Source organism: Tursiops truncatus, chromosome 3, assembly GCF_011762595.2.
Source record: "Tursiops truncatus isolate mTurTru1 chromosome 3, mTurTru1.mat.Y, whole genome shotgun sequence".
In the NCBI taxonomy this organism is placed as follows: Eukaryota; Metazoa; Chordata; class Mammalia; order Artiodactyla; family Delphinidae; genus Tursiops; species Tursiops truncatus.
In genome coordinates this window covers 76,957,915-76,974,876 of record NC_047036.1, presented here as the reverse complement: position 1 = coordinate 76,974,876, position 16,962 = coordinate 76,957,915, and the positions used below count along the sequence as shown (strand labels likewise).

The 16,962-nt window shown below is 38.0% G+C and overlaps 1 protein-coding gene across 1 annotated transcript in view; it reads left to right on the top strand.

Annotated features, from left to right (window-relative positions):
- The window catches only part of ELL2 (elongation factor for RNA polymerase II 2), a 94,155-nt gene that overhangs the window by 54,833 nt on the left and 22,360 nt on the right, over positions 1 to 16,962 (top strand). Inside the window, exons 5-11 of the mRNA XM_033853046.2 lie at positions 3,058 to 3,317; positions 6,035 to 6,159; positions 6,322 to 6,409; positions 8,171 to 8,738; positions 11,312 to 11,378; positions 14,697 to 14,868; positions 16,830 to 16,874. Of these exons, the coding sequence (XP_033708937.1) occupies positions 3,058 to 3,317; positions 6,035 to 6,159; positions 6,322 to 6,409; positions 8,171 to 8,738; positions 11,312 to 11,378; positions 14,697 to 14,868; positions 16,830 to 16,874 (1,325 nt within the window). The remainder of the gene's footprint in view (positions 1 to 3,057; positions 3,318 to 6,034; positions 6,160 to 6,321; positions 6,410 to 8,170; positions 8,739 to 11,311; positions 11,379 to 14,696; positions 14,869 to 16,829; positions 16,875 to 16,962) is intronic.

The following is a 16,962-nucleotide window of genomic DNA, read 5'->3' as shown; positions in this document are numbered from 1 at the left end:
CCCACCCGCTGCTGCTGTTTATATAAGGAGCCCAGGGAATTGATTAGCAGTTGGGTCTGGGAAGAGAATTAGGTTCTCCCACAGGCTTTATTAAAAGGACTTTTCTGAGGCAAATGTAAAAAATAAAAATAAAACCTTTCTTCTGCCCACTTTGAACCACATTTTCCTGCTCTTTTTTTTGCTTTAGCATCTCAATTCTGTAACTGCTTAGAGTACTAATGTTTTCTTCATTTATAGCCTTTCTTACCTTAAATCAGAGGACTCCTTCCTGGTTGAATAGGCACAAATTGATGGGGAGGCAGGGAGCAAGTGATCTTTGTGCAAAACTCTGTGGCCCAGTGTGGCTGGATTCTTCTTTCATCATTTGAAAGAAATGGGTTACCCTACAACTTGCTGTTTAAAATGAGGTAAAGGTGAAGCGAGTGTTTTGTGGGTAGGAGATTCATGGACCAATGATAGCCTAGCATTAGGCCCCAGGTGAGACTCCAATGCTGTCACATCCCTGTCCAGATTCTAATTTCTTGTTAGCCATCATACTTTGACCCCTTTTAAGGGCAAAGTGAACCTCCCTTATTTGGTAGCCCTATGTCTACTTTGGGAGGGTGGGGTAAACTCAGGAGACCTAGGGGCTTTCCTGAGACTGTGGACCAGAGGTTGGTGAGACCTACAGAAGAGGTAGGGCAGCCTGCAACACAGTGATAGTCCTGGTTTTGTTTTTATTTGTATTTGCCTTCCTTGCTGGCCTGAATTCATTCTAAATGACCAGTCATGGTGTATGTGAGTTTAGTTAAAAACCATTCTCTGCTCATCCCGCTCCCTAGAGACGAGTGTGGGAGAGGGATCCATAGTCAGCTTGGTTTGGGGAAGTAGAAGTTAAACAGGTTTCAAGAGGGAGGGGAGTGTGGAATTGATAGCGTTTCCTAAACTTGTCTGACCTAACTCTATTCTTTCTTTCCAAAAATTCCTATTGAAATTTCAAGGAAGTAGTACTGTTTGCTAACACTATTGCAACTGAGAAGTGGTGGGTTGGAAGGTTTGCAATTGCCACTTTAGAAATTTCATTGTGTCTTCAGGCTCTGGCAGCCTGGTAATGTGCAAAAATACAGCACAGGCCACCTTGATTCTGCTCCTCTGCTGTCTGCTTGTTCACTTGCTGTCATTCACTTTGACACTTTGCTGGTCATTTCACTTTGCAAGTCATCAAAATCTAGGTCTGCTGATAGACAAAGCAGCCATAGCACTGCCTACAGGAAGCTTGCAGCCTAACATGAAGCAAGGGCAGACATTAGGCATTTGTTCATAAAACCTTTCCAACAAAGAAGTACAAGTAGGAAAACTTGGGTATTAATCGCAGAACCTTCCAAATGCTAAGTCAGCACTCTACTATTTGAGCTTATCCCATTGAAATCCTCAGTTTTCTCATCTGTGAAATAGGACCAAGGCCTACCTCATCAGGTTACTTTATGAGACTTTATATGTGTAAAGCTCTTAGCACGGTGTCCCTCCCCCATCCCATAATTGGTGCAAGGTAGATATTAGTTCCCTGCACATCTGACATTGATCTAACTATCTCTGAATTAAGAAAAATACAGAAAACAGATCTAAATCTATCTCCAAATCTCTAATTGTACCTTAATTTAATAGCTTTTCTTACCACTGGGCAGTGACCCTTTAATGTTGAGTTCCTTTGTTGTGCAGTATTTTGATCTGATATTTACAATTGGTTACGTCCAGATAGTAAAGAAATATAAGAGCCAGTGAGACCTTTCTCTCTCCTTTAGGTAGGATTGTATCAAACAAACAGCCCCTCTGGCCAGGCCTTGGGAACCCAGCATGGACAGAACTACTATTCAGTAAAGCTCCTGCCCCATTAAGCTGTTTTCACCCAAGCCAACAGCGCTTTAGAGACTGCTTTTACTTATCCATTGTTTCTAATTGCTAGTATTGTCCCTAATGCAGTTGTTCCACCTTGTATGTCATTACCAATTCTTCCCCCTCTTTAACCAATGGGCATAGAGTTGGAAGCTTTAGTAGTGATGTATGAGATTTCACCTCAGAAATCATAAAGCGAGGGTCTAATACAGTTTCATTCTAATCTCTCTTTCTTCAGCAAGGAATGGTTACCAGGTATTGTCAGTGACCAGCCATGTACTGTTGGCTTCACACATCCATATAGTATTCAGGTCACTACAGCCCACAGTATTTTCTAGAAATAGCCACTTGCCAAACACTTGTCATTGTTAAGTTTGAGCAGAAAGTGTGTTAATTATGTGAATGGCACTGGCCTGTGCAGAAATGGTGTGAATGCCTGCTTTTAGCACTTTCCATTCCTCTAACTCACCTTGTAGTCTCAGCACCACAGAGGAGAGATCTGCTTGTCTGGCCCTCTTAGACTGTGTGGTTGGTTGGTTGGTTGATTGGTTTTGTTTTTGCTTTTTGACTCCTAGAGTATGTTATATCTGTTGAAAAGGAATATCACTCATGAATGCCCTGGTGAATGTTGACCCCAAATTATGCCTGACTCTCCTCTTTGTGGCTTCTGAATCTGTGAAATTAAGCTAATGACTGAGCTCAGCCAACAGTGTGTCCTTAGTGAGATAGACAGGTATTTTTCACATTTCACATATTCGTTGTATCCCTATCTGCCAACGAAATGACATACAATATGTAGGTTTAAGTTCTGTAAGTAGCACAGGTGAGTATGGAGATTACTTTATTTCCACTTAACATCAAATGCCTACAACCTTAAAATTTCCAGTGTGTTGCTATGGTGTGTGTCGCTAATTATTATCCATGTGTATAGCTAAGTGGCCAAAATAGTTTTATAATACATATTTATTCCAATAAGTGCTTCTGTCAGAAAGTTCTGAATCTACATTTTAGGCCATTTATTCAGAATGCTTTCTGTTTGCATATCTTTTTAAAGTGAAAACTGAAATATGAAGTCTTTATTCCTTCCAGAATGAAGAGGTACCTAAATCAGAGTTGTGGAAATTGAGATGCTCACTATATTATCACCCGCAAATGTGTAACAATGTCATTTCTACTGGACTTTAGGGAAAAGAGTGCAAATTCGGAAAGCACCTCAAGCTGTTTCAGATGCAGTGCCTGAGAGGAAAAGATCAACGCCCATGAACCCTGCAAATACCATTCGAAAGACACATAGCAGCAGCAGTGTTTCCCAGCGGCCATATCGGGACAGGGTGATTCACTTACTGGCACTGAAGGCCTATAAGAAACCTGAGCTGCTAGCTCGACTGCAGAAAGACGGTGTCAATCAGAAAGACAAGAACTCCCTCGGAGCAATTCTGCAACAGGTGAGGACGGCTGGAGAGAGTTCCTTCTGCTTACCTTCTTGTTGGGGAGTTCATTTAAGAAGGCTTGTTGCCGTTATTGTTGTTATCATTATTACTGAGGTAGAGAAATTTCAGGATCGTTTTGATCAATGGTATATGAATATTAAGTTAAATCATCCTGACTTAAACATTTAATTAAAAACTAATTGAAATGTAGACATTTATACTAGGTTTTATAAGTTAGAGCCTTCTGAATTATCAAGTTTCGAGTCATTATCTTCATTTGGGTTAAACAAACTTTGCCCTGAAATTCCATTAAAAAAAAGTAAATGAAGTTTTGGTTATCTGCTTTTAGTCTTGAATCCGCTAAACTATTGCCATAATTTTTATTGGTTTATGTAGGTGAAATTATACAATGTGTTTTTATCAGTCTTTGGTCGGTATAAGCTAGACTATTTTTACCTGCTAAATAGTTTTGGATGTGTCTTGCCCTGCATGCTGTTTTCGCCTGTAATACTCTGCCTTTTTCAACCATTGGGTATGCTGAAATCAGTCACCTGTCTTCATTAAAGGATATGAATATGTAAAGTATTAGCACTGATCAGTTACCGTATAATCACAAGCTTAAGTATAAAAGTAAGTAATTTTGTTAAAATCAACAGTTCATCAGACTGTAGCTTCCTGTATTTTTTAGAACGACTTTGTGTCATAAATGTTGATTAGTATTCAAGTCCACCAGAAATGGAAGTCTGCTTTCTTTATTTTTTTCTAAAGCAGTAACATTTCCAAAGTTGTTCTTAAATTTTGTCATTAAAAAATAAAATAAAATAAACCTGCAGGTTTTCATGTATTATTCAAAGAATAACATTTTTAAGTCCTTTTCATCTGTTTTCTCTTATATTCAAGACATGATACCAAATGTCATGAAAGAGTAAAACCATAATCTCCAGTTCTGGGTTAACCAATCCCCAAGGTATCTTTGGCAATTTCAGGGATCTTATTAAGTCATTTGAGCACTATTTGGAAACACTTAATTTAAACCCATGTGTCACATAGCAGTTTTAAGAGCTCAAGAGACAGGATGAAAGAATGAATGAGGAGGAGGGTATAGGTGTGTGTGTGTGTGTTCAGTTTTTTATTTGGGGAAGGGGGGAGGTTCAGGTTATAAGTCAAAATATTTGGTGACTGAATCTCCAGAAAGGTTGTAAATTACCTCCTAGGTTAGAGGATGAGAGGGCAAAATGATGGCAGAGGCAGTTCACCCAGAGGCTGCTACTGATGTATGTCAGTAGTCATGTGATCATGAATATGTGTATAGAAATAATTTTTAAATGTAGGTATACTTAATTCCTGAGCAAGTGGGATATGAGTATCATTACTATTGTTTATTTGATAGAATCTAGAGCATAGTCTCATCCTAGCTCCATATTAGAATCCCTTAGAGAACTTTTTTAAAATGCCAGTTCCTGGATTTCGCCCCAGACCAACTAAATGGAGCAACTGAATGGATATTGAGCCATTGACTGAGATGGGGAGGGATGGAAAAGGAACAAGAGTACGCAGAGGAATCAGGAATCCTGTCTTACATACATACTATTTGGACGATGTCTATTAGACATATCCAAATGAAGATGGATATTCAGTAGGTAGTTATATATATATAAGAGTCTGGTGTCCAGAGGACAGTTGAAGCTAGAGTTATAACTTAGGAGCTAGCAGAATATAGATCGTAAGCTGGTTGTATTTATTCCACTTCGAGAAATCTGGTTGTATCTCATGTTAATTTATTTGCAAATTTGAATTTTAAGATAAACCTATCATTTTCTACTGTATATCAACATTAATGTTAGTATTCAGCTGAGCTGTGGGAAAAGCATAAACTATCATATTATATTTTACAGTACTTTTAGAAGACACAGAAAGAACTGAAGTTATTAAAAAAGACCATTCCAGTAGGGAATGAAAAGAATATCTTTCTGCCAGCATTGAAAATGACTCGTGGTTCGGCCCCTGAATCCATACATTCATGTTGTTAATGGAGCCTGAGCCTGGATACACAAAGAACCGTAGTTAAGGGATAAGAAAAGATTACACTTGCAAATAATAACAGTAATGTGGGGGTTATTTTCGTTTCTGTTTCCGTTTATTGGTTTGGGGGAATTTCAAGGACTTTGAAAGAGTGGTTCTTCAGGAGAACTGGCAGCTATAACGAGCAAGCTTAGCAAGCCAAGAAGATGACAGACAAGATTATCAGAATTGATACTGTTTATGGAGATAATTTCTGTTGATTACTGGATAGGAAAGTTTGTAAACCAACATATGGGCACTGTTTGGTTTCTACTTAATACAAGTGATCAAGGACTTGTAACTCAAAAGTAATGGAATTAATAGCCAGAAATAAATAATGAAGATGTTAAGAAAACTGTTTTGGATTCCTTTGACTAGAAAAAAAAATGATTAAAAGAAAAAATCTTCCTCCACTTTTTGCATAATGTAGGATTACTATTTAACAAATGCAGTGGCCATCCAGGAAAAAAATATTTAACTATGTATATAAAGTTTTATTTAATTCCCCAAATGAAGTCAAAAAGCATTTATTGAGATCTGGCATATGCAAAGCTAGCAGTCCCTTGGAGCCATTTGATATAGTTATTTTCAGTATAAATCCAAAAGGTTGCCTGTTTTAGGTTAAGAAATAGCAAAAAGAACTAATGCTCTCTTTTCACACCATGTACCAGGTAGCCAATCTGAATCCTAAGGACCTCTCATACACCTTAAAGGATTATGTTTTTAAAGAGCTCCAAAGAGATTGGCCTGGATATAATGAAATAGACAGACGGTCATTAGAGTCAGTGCTCTCAAGGTACGTTCTTATTTTTTTTTCCTTTAAAAATTATGCAAATAAGTAATTATTATAGTCATTGTTATTTTAGTATTGAGATGGGAAAAACGAAGCAAGGGTAGGCTTTCTATCATGAACATTTGAAAATTGTCCCCCTAACTGGAACATGTGTGTCCTTTCCAGAAAACTAAATCCATCTCAGAATGCTGCCAGCACCAGCCGTTCAGAATCTCCTATATGTTCTAGTAGAGACGCTGCATCTTCTCCTCAGGTATTGCATAAAATTATATAATCATAGCCCTGAAATGGACTTTAGGGGACACCTTGTTCAGGTTTTCTGATTTATACGTGAGAGAAATGAGACCCAGAAAAGCCGCACAGCTTCCCTACCCAAAGTTCACGGCAGAGCTTACTCTAGAATTCAGGTCCCAGCTCCCAGCCCAGAACTCTTTTTCACCATATAACACTACATTAAGTCAAGGTACTTAATGTCTACTCTGATTTTCAATCCTTGAAGTTCACGTTTTGTTGTAAGATAATCTACTTTTCCATTTGATCACTAACTTATCCAGTCCCATATCCAGTCTTAGATTATATAGAAAATAGAAGATATTTAAATTTATCTGAAGCACGTTCTTGGGGAAAAATGTTTTTAAAATAAGCAAATAAAAACTCTGCTATTTCCATATGTTTTCTTAAAGTACTTTTTGATTAGATCCCAATCAGAATATTCCAGTGCGACTCCATTCCAGCTTAGAGTTTCCCCCCAAAGATTCAGTTGGAAAAAGATGGGGAGATCCTGGGCGACATAAGAGGTCAAGCCCACCTGGTTCTCAGACAGCCTTGAACTCTCTCAGGTCTTTGAGACTGGCAGTGAGACAAACCGCTCTACCCCAGTGCTGTTGACAGAGTGCTCCTTTCTCTGGACCCCCCTCCCAAGGCTTAGGGAGACAGGACAGATGTGTTGAGAACAGTAAGCGTGCCCTGGGCAAAAGGCTGTTCACGTGTCAGAAAATGTTAGAAACCTGTTGTGAGGAACAGAGGAGGAACAAAATAAAAGCAATTCTTTCCTTGCATGTATGTTGTCTACAGAAGCCTCAAATGCCAACTACTATAAAGCTACTTATACTCTGATCTAATTATGTACTAGGTGTGAGATCAGTGGCCCTAAATTCAACACAGAATAAATTAATGTGATGATTAACTATTATTTTCTTTCAAGCTGAAGTTTTAGCCACAGTATTACATTGGATGTATGCTTTGTACTTTTCAAATATCTGACTTTCCTTTTTATTTTAAATACTGTTATTGTTGTTGCTGGATTGGGCTAATATTAGCATGATTTTTGAAATTTTTTGAAATAGTAACTCCATATAATTTTTATGGACTAGTTATTCAGACTTATCTTCCAATTCAGTGAAAAGATATATTTAAGGGAGAAAAAATTGGATGGCATTTCAGCAATGATAGAGATATGTAGAGAAATTATTCTGAATGTGCTGGTTGTTGCCATCTTAAGACAGCCAAAATATGTATAACTGGAGCATGTTAGCACGTTCAAAGAGATCAAGTAAGTGTAGGCTTATTGCCCTGTACTTAACCCTTGTTGGTTCTGACAACCAATAATGTTAAAAATTGCTTCTTCCTCTCACTGAATATAACTAGGTCAGCTGTGGCCAGCAGAGGAAGGAGGCCACCTCTATTTAATATACTCCTGAGTGGTATAATCCACATAAATTGGCCTAGTGTCTCAAGGAACTTAGGGTGGAGCTGTATGATCAGAAAGTATAAGTACTTCAAGAAACATATTTGCCAGATTCTGCTTTTTTACATTAGACATGAAAATTTATTGTAGATTGTTTGTGCTTAAGCTTGGAGGATGGTTAACACAGTGCTGGTAATGAATTTAAACTGGTTATAAATTTAAGTATGAATAAAATTACTCAGTTGTTCTTCTAGTAACGAGTGACACATGTATTGAATTTTAGTGCAAACTGGCTCATCTGTTTTCCCTGTTCCCCCCCCACCCCAGAAACGGCTTTTAGATTCAGATTTCATTGATCCTTTAATGAATAAAAAAGCTCGAATATCTCACCTGACAAATAGAGTGCCGCCAACATTAAATGGTCATTTGAATCCCACCAGTGAAAAATCTGCTGCAGGCCCCCCGCTGCCCCCTGCAGCCGCTGCCATCCCCACGCCTCCACCGCTGCCTTCAACCCACCTGCCTGTCTCCAATCCTCCTCAGACTGTAAATTCTCACTCCAATTCCCCTAGCACTCCAGAAGGCCGGGGGACTCAAGACCTACCTGTTGACAGTTTTAGTCAAAACGGTAGTATCTATGAGGACCAGCAAGACAAATATACCTCTAGGACTTCTCTGGAAACCTTACCACCTGGTTCAGTTCTACTAAAATGTCCAAAGCTTATGGAAGAAAACCATTCGTCTCACAAAAAGTCCAAGAAGAAGTCTAAAAGACACAAGGAAAAGGACCAAATAAAAAAGCACGACATTGAGATGATTGAGGAAAAGGAAGAGGACCTTAAAAGAGAAGAGGAAATTGCCAAGCTGAACAACTCCAGTCCGGATTCCAATGAAGGTATTTTGCATTTGTAAAAACCAACTACATGGGTTAAATGAATGGGAAGAGCAGACTATCCTGAGTATGAGATTATGCTGCTTATAATTAGTAATGCTTTTTTATCAAATGACCTTCCGTTTAGTTATTAATCTTAGTATTGTCCTTTTGAGCAAATTTTTTTCTTACATTTTACAGCAGTCATTTTCTGTCTCTTTTTAGCCAACTATTAAACATAGTTTCTATGTTTCTTAAGATGGTGACATTTGAAAATGACCCTGTCATCCTCCAAAGACCCCCTTTTAGAAGGTGAACTTTGTTGTGCTTTTCCAGAGCTGTCACAGTATTGTGCAACCTCAACATGACCTATTATATGCCATTCTTGAACTGATTTAACCAGACACACAATTAGCAATAAAAGTACTCAGGTCCTTCTTTACCAAGAAGCAGGGTCAACCCTGCTTTAATTAATAATAGCACAGGGGAAATGTCAAATTCTTTATAAAACAGGCGAGGTAAAATTATATATGCAGATCCATAACATCATCTTCATTCAGAGTGAAAGCAATTTGTCTTCTGCAAGGCTGTTGGTGATTAGCTTGATCGATCTTGGGTTTTTTTTTTTTTTTTCAATTTTGAGAACACTGTTTTAGTTAGCAAACATCAACCATTATTAATAAATTTAACCATTTCAAGCTTTTGGAAGCTTTCAAAGCCAAATATCTAGAGACCCAAAGAAGCCTAAAATAATGCTTTACCTCTAAAGAAAAGCTAATCAGTAGAAAGACTGCTTACCTGAGGGTAGTGATCTTTAAAACCTAATGACACAATTAGATTTCTCTTATTTTATATATATAGAACTTAATGTCTTGCATACCAACATACAGAAGATTCAAAACCATCATTTAGGACTGCTGCCCATTTTAAACCCAGCATAACTAAGGTAAAATTTCCCAGGAAAATACAACTTCAGAAAAAGTACCTTAATGATTAGACTTTAAGGAATTTTATCTTTCTGTAATTTGCCCACAGTACTGAAAGTCTGTAATCCTTAGATTTAACTGACCATTTTTACCATAGGAGAGAAGCTTTGATTATGGAATAGTATGATGCAGTACCTTTATTGACCTGGATTGAGGATATTGCTTGTCAAAGCATATCTGTTGAAATATGTAGATCAGAATGGTAGTATATAGTGGCCCAAGAGGTAGGTGTAAGCTTTTTCCCTCAAACACTATCGTACTTGAATTTGCCAGATCAGGAAGAGAAAAAGAGATACTAAAACTTCATGTTCAGAGTTAGTAAGCCAGATTCCTGGGTATGCCCCACTCTCCACACTTCCCACCATCAGATGGTAATCCTGAGTCAGAGACTGGATCCCAGAATGTTGAGCACTATAGCAGAGTTCGAGTTTTCTCAGAGCTGGAAACCGAGAGAAGCAGGCCTAGTCTCTGAATCCTTCGCTGAGGATGTAGTACCTTTCAAAGCCAATCGAGATTATCACAAACTGAGGATAGATTCAGACCTACATCCTCTGCTCTACTGCAATTTATCTGGTGTCTGTGGCAAAGGAGAAGCCAGGTGATGTGCACTTGATGCCTTTTCCTTTAAGGCTCAGGCTGTTGTAAAAACAAGCTTTTACCTAAGCCTGAATCAAATACACACACACACGCACACACACGCACGCACGCACACGCACGCACACAAAATAAGCCCACAGAGTCTGCATAATTTGTTTAGTGCGCTTTGTCCTTTAAAATATTAAACCAAGAAATTATTAAATTCTCACTTGTTTTATATTGAACATGTATGTTTTGCTAGCAGGCAGGGTTTGGGTTCGAGTTATTAATTTAATTCTACTTTGAATGATAAAAAATTAACCTCATAAAAAAGTCTAAACATACCCTCTGGAAAATGGTACCTTCGAACAAATGGAATACTGAGGGGTTTTATACACTATCACAGTGCAGTCCTGAGCAACTGGCACTTTATTTTGTCCTCTTAAAAACAAATCTGTGCAGTATTATGAGGGTTAGAGATTAGAGGAGTAAAAATTGGTGTTCACTAATAACTTATTTTAAATTACTTTAAACTGATAGGAAAACTTCCTGCCCAATTCCACTGTCTTCATACAAAAAGAATAGCAGTAAAAATACAGCCATCGAAATAGTCTGCTACCTGACTTCACTATCTTATCTGCCTTGTTTGAATCCTATGAAAAGTAGATGTTGATGTAAAGTTTGTATCTCCCGTTGTCTGGCTGCATCTGCCACCACAATCTTTGAATTGCTGGGCAGATGCCACAACTGTTGTTGAAAGAATAGAAGATTGACCTTGGGTTAAGATGGAATTCCTTTATTGTGCAGACACTGCAGTAGCCAGGGTGCTTTCAATGCCTGGCGTCGGTTCTGCTGGCGCTGGTCATAGGGCCTCTATTGTTCTTGTTCAATTGTATTCCTTGCTCACTATTGCTTATTGAGATGGAAGAATAGAATTTGAGGAAAAGTGTTCCAGATGTTTCTGATCTATTTTAGAATTATAGGCATTTTGTAACCATACCCTTTGGTGAACGCTTGAATTTTTTTTCTCTGTAGGAGTTAAAGAGGATTGCACTGCCTCCACGGAAGCTTCTTCAACAGTTGAACTCCCAGATTATTTGATGTAAGTTCAGATGTCTGCTGATGGGAGAGAACTATTTAATTTTAGAAAGTTTGCAAATTCTTTTCTCATAATTTGCAAATCAGAAAAGTAGGAAGTTCCAGAAATAGAGTCCTGGAGCCACCCCTGCAACTGAAAGGCTGCCATTAAGCCTGCTCGTCCCCAGTCCACCCGTGTTGGCTTGAGCAGGTTGTGCCTTTCCCTGCTGTGAGCTCCGCTCGGTGGTCTTTAAGTATAGAGAAGCCTGTCCTTTGTTCCGGGGCCAGGCCAAGCGTTTGATTATGGAAGATTTCAGGGATCTGACTCTTCAAAGTCAAACAGTTTATCAATGCACAGTCATTCACTTGGGCCCCCCAAAGGGACAGTTTATTAGTGATAAAGTACTTAAACCTCTGCAGTTAACACAAGTAGAGACAGATGGATTTTTATTTAAATAAAGCTTTGCCATCGAATTAACTTTAAGAGGAGCAGTAAAATTTGATCATTTCACTTTAATACCGGTTATAGTATTTTTCTTGTTATGACAACAAGTTGCTCAGTGCTAAGCTGGGGACTTTTTTGTAACTGGTTATCACAGAAATTATAACTTGGACACATAATTCTAGCTTTTTTACAGACTCAGAGGCTTCTGTAAGAAGAAAATAATTAAGTTGCAAAAGCCTGGAAAAATGGAGAGTGAAAGAGCAAACAGATTTGCCTACCAATAGCTTTGAAAATGAACAAATATACAAATAGCTTAAATGTAGACTGGAAATGGAATCTGGGCTGTATGAACATTTTTTTCTCTATCAGTAGCATCTCATGGTGGACAAAGTTAAACTATGAAGTTTAGCACTCCATGTCCCATGAAATGTTCATTTCGTTCATTTCCAGAGTAGAGAACATTTTATACTAAAAGTGTGTTACTTTTGCTTAACAGTAGTGGTGAAAGCTATACTTATTGGGGAATGATATAGCATGAAACCGTAATGCTGGTTATCATCTCTTAACTAAAAGGAACCCAAGAAACCATGCTGAGTACGCTCTCATCTGAGGTGGTGTATGGTTTTAGAGTTCTGTCGGGGAGCTTGGAAAAGCTGCTGCCACTACGTTGGCCCCGGAAGGGCTGGATGGGGGACAGTGCCTGGCTCCACTGACGTGGGCATTCACCTCTCCAAATGCGTTTCCTTAAAAGTCTTGTGAAAGTTGGCCCCCTCAAATAACAGCTGCAGTACTGTGCTCTCATTCTCTTATGACGGAATTTGAATTTCTCTTTTTTGTAATAGTGCTGTATACTTGTTACATAGGACAAAATCATGTGGGGAGACTGAAAAATGATTCTAACCTTCCCCCCACGGATTCAGTGTTGCCGTGTTTTGTCAACTTAAGCAGTTAATTCTTTATTTAATAACTTGTTTTTAACGTACTGATCTACGGATGGTTGCTGCATCTGCCTCAGTGCATTTCTGTATGTTTGTCATTTTCTAGCTCTTTTAAAATCATGAAAGTACATAACCTATGTGATTGTTTGCTTAAGAGCAATTTATTTTAACAAAAGCTATCTTATATAAACATTGCAAATTTTCTTAAAATGATGAGAAAGCATGAATTTTCAGAAAAATCACTAAAAATACAGAACTTAAACTTGTTTCTTAAGAAAACCAAAAGGACATACTATAAAACCTTTAATGATCAACCTCTGAATAATTCATACTTAACCACAGTATTCCTAATTTTTATATAATAAGAATACTTCTGTTACTTGTGGTTGTGAATTATCCAAAGTATTTAACATTTTATTCTATCACTACATTAAGAGCCAGCTGTAGAACCATAACAATTTTTATTAAAAATAGTGACATGCTTTTCATTCAAATGCCAGTATAACCAAATAATCTTCTATAACAGCAACACAACTGTTGGCCAGTTTGGTACTTTTCCCTGAGAGAATTATTAAATAAAATATGGAGGGTATGGCCTCAGGTGTGATTTTGAGAAAGTGGGATAAATATTTTATATAACAAATTGAACCTGAGTTTCACGATCAGTTTAGCCATTTTGCTATGTATGCTTATCCCCAGGAACCTCTTTCTCCGCCCCCCCCACCCCCCACCCCGGGCTCTCTCTGGTCTGCAGTCAGGACAGCCCGTGTCTAGAGAGGCCTGTTTCACTGCTTGGCTGGTGGTTTTCCTTTTATAGCAAGGACACTAGCAGGGCAGCTTTAAATCAGCATACTACCACTGTCTCAGTTACACTTAGAAAATTAAACCTCCACACTGTCTAACTCAGCATGAATAAAAATATTAATGAGGACATTAAGGTTGCTCACTGCATCACTTTTCTCACATTTCCAACTAGGCATCTGTGCTACTGCATTTTAAATAAAACTGGTAAGAATGTCTAAAACCATTTTGGAGAGGACTGAACTCCCAAAGTTTTCCACAATGAAGAGTATGTGTATACCCACTGGAGCACCCTGAAGCTCCTGCCACCTGCCTGAAATTGCTTTGAAATCTCCATTTTTATCTCAAAAAGTGAAGGGAATTTTGCATTCCATGACAGGAGCACAGAGTACAAAAAGACCCAGGCCCAGAGCCACAAACAAATAATATTAACTTTGATATTAAAATGCTGTTTTGACTTACCACCACTGAATAAACTGACACTCTGGGAAGGTGGCCTTCATTCACTAGGTCCCGAGAGATACTCACACCCTGAAGTAAAACATTTGTGGCCTTTTTATTAAGAAAATAAACTAATACTATAAAACTGGCTTTCTGTTACACAGAGTATGACATTAAGTGTTTGAAAAGAACTAGAGAAATATACCTTTTTTTCCCCTTTTTTATTTTTTCTGGTCTCTCATTTTTAAAAAATGATAAAACAAAGCAGCAGGTCTACAAAGAGCTTTGACTTCAGCACTTAGTGACTGTGACATTCTCCCGGTTTCACATTACCCCTCCAATCCTTCTGTCCCCATGTGACTCGTAACAGATGGGTTGGCCTCTGCCGCTAGCATGGTAGTAAATTATTTGGGGTAGAGAAAGGTTTAGGAAGCTACATGTGTGTAAGTGTTGTCTTCTAGTTGCACTTTAATTCCATTTCCACCATGGTTTTTTTCACATTTATTCTTCTTCACTGAAGTTCTTAAACTCTCCTGTGGGATAATTTTACCAGGAAGGTCTTTGAAGGAGTGACAAGGCAGCAAGCAGTGGCAGAGCGGCATTCAGTCTAGGGAAACACGCATAGATATAGTTTCTAAATATTTGGTTTAAATCTCAGGCTTCTGCATCATGTTTATTCTGTAGCTCCTCTCCATTTATCGTTTGTCTTTTTTATTAGAAAATATATTGCTATTGTCTCCTATGAGCAACGCCAGAATTACAAGGATGACTTCAATGCTGAGTACGATGAGTATAGGGCCTTGCATGCCAGGATGGAGATGGTGGCTAGAAGATTTATCAAACTGGATGCACAGCGAAAGCGCCTTTCTCCAGGCTCAAAAGAGTATCAGGTAAACACATTTGTTCCTAGATGGACTGACTTCTGTATTTTACCTTCTTTCTTTCTCTGCCCTTCCCATCCTGAGCCACCCTCCTAGCCTTCAGAGCAAGTCCTCTCTCAGACCAGCCTCTCTGCAGCTTCTGGCCTTCATTTAAAATGAGCTAGGAAAATAAATACTGGAAATAGTTCCTGAAAATAAGTAAACATGATGAGCCTATATGTCCTCCAGTGAAAAAACGATATTTTCATACAATATGATATGTATAAAATGTATAATATATACTTACATACTTACTGTAATATAATATATAGTGTATTGAGAAAAATACAGACAACAAAATAGGAAAAACAAAAAGCAAGGTTTGGCATCAAAATATTTGACCGCATTGCCAACTCAACTTAGACTATAGCTCTTACATCTGGTGCTACTTCCCAAAATTACTATTTCGAGTAAATTTTTTAAAAAAATTTTTTTAAACCTCAGTCTGGCATAGAATATAAAGGGGGCTTAATACCACTCAGGCTTGGGGTTTAAGTGAAGAAAAGCATGGTGCTTCCAGCTTCCCGAGACTGCCATTTGTTAACAGGTATTAATCTCTTTTCACTTGCCTACATTAAGTGGTAATATTACTACAGCTGACAAAGAGCAGTAGAAGCCTGACCTGCCTACTGATTGTTCTTAGAGTTCTTAGCCAAAGGATTGATATAATTGGATGTTTCCCTCCTTGTGTATGACAGATAACTTTGTCACACTTCACAGCCGCAAATGGTGCCTCCTTCCTAGCCCACTGTTGTTCTGACAGGAACCTACATGAGAAAATGGGGTGGGTTTTCCCACAATGGGGAAACAGCCTGGGAGCATCCGTGCCCTAGAGATTCATTATGTCTTCTATTAGTGGGCCTTAATCTTTTAAACAAGCTGCCTAGAGTTATAGAAAACTTTGCCAGAGGAGTGAGTGGTTGGCAGTGCAAGAGGTCAGTGATATGGTTTTGGGTTTATTTTTTTCTATATAGTTATTTACCTGTATACCATGATTATATTTAAACTAAAATGTAATTCTGAGAATTGCTTAGTGGTTGGGAGCAGGCTCCGAAGCCAGACTGCTTGGATTTGATTCCCAGCTCTACTTGTGTGACCTTGGGCAGGCTACTTAACTTGACTGAAAATTCTCAAAATCCCCATCCATAAAGTGAGGTGATTATAGAGTTGTGCAGAATAACTGTTAGCATTTGGAAACTGCTTAGATCCATAGTACAGGTTATGTAGTACATAAGGGTTAGCTCTCTTCCCCTACCACCCAATTTTCCTCCCGAGAGGCAATCAGTATTACTGGTTTCCATCGTATTCTTTCAGAGGTCTGTTTGACTATAAGATATATATACACAAGCAAATTCACAAATATACCATATGTAATTGAATCTAAGATGTCATCATTTATAAGATCCACCATTGTCTTACGTTCCAGTAAGTTAAGGTATGATACATTATTTATCAGATTTCATTAAAAATTCCTAGGATATAATATTCTATTTCTCCCTTATACACAAATGATACCAAACTTATACATTGTTCTGTACTTTGCTTTTTTCACTAGACAATGTATATCTTAGAGAATTTTTTTATTTAAGCACATAAAGCACTTTCCCCTTTTTTAATGGCCTCTTAGTACTCCTTTGTATGGATTAATGGACATTTAGATTTTGTTTACTTTCTTTTGCTTTACAAACAGTGCTACAGTGAGTAACCCTGTACATGTGTCATTTCACAATTAAATCTGAAAGAAAAGTATAAGTGCTGAGTCAGTTTTGCATTTGCCACTTTAACGGCAGTTGCCAAATTGCCCTCCTTAAAGACTGTACCAATCTACAGTTCCATCATTAATATTTCCCACACCCTTGCCAATTGTGTGTTATCTGTTTACATTGCAAAGAAAAAAGTTCCCTTCTGATTTCTAATTATTAATTTTCTAGAGTGTTCATGAAGAAGTCTTACAAGAATATCAGAAGATAAAACAGGTAGGTATTATCACTGTTAGTTTTCTGACCTTTAGTTGAGAAGTGTTATGAATTCCACAGTCTTACTCCTCACTCTTTTTTTCATCCA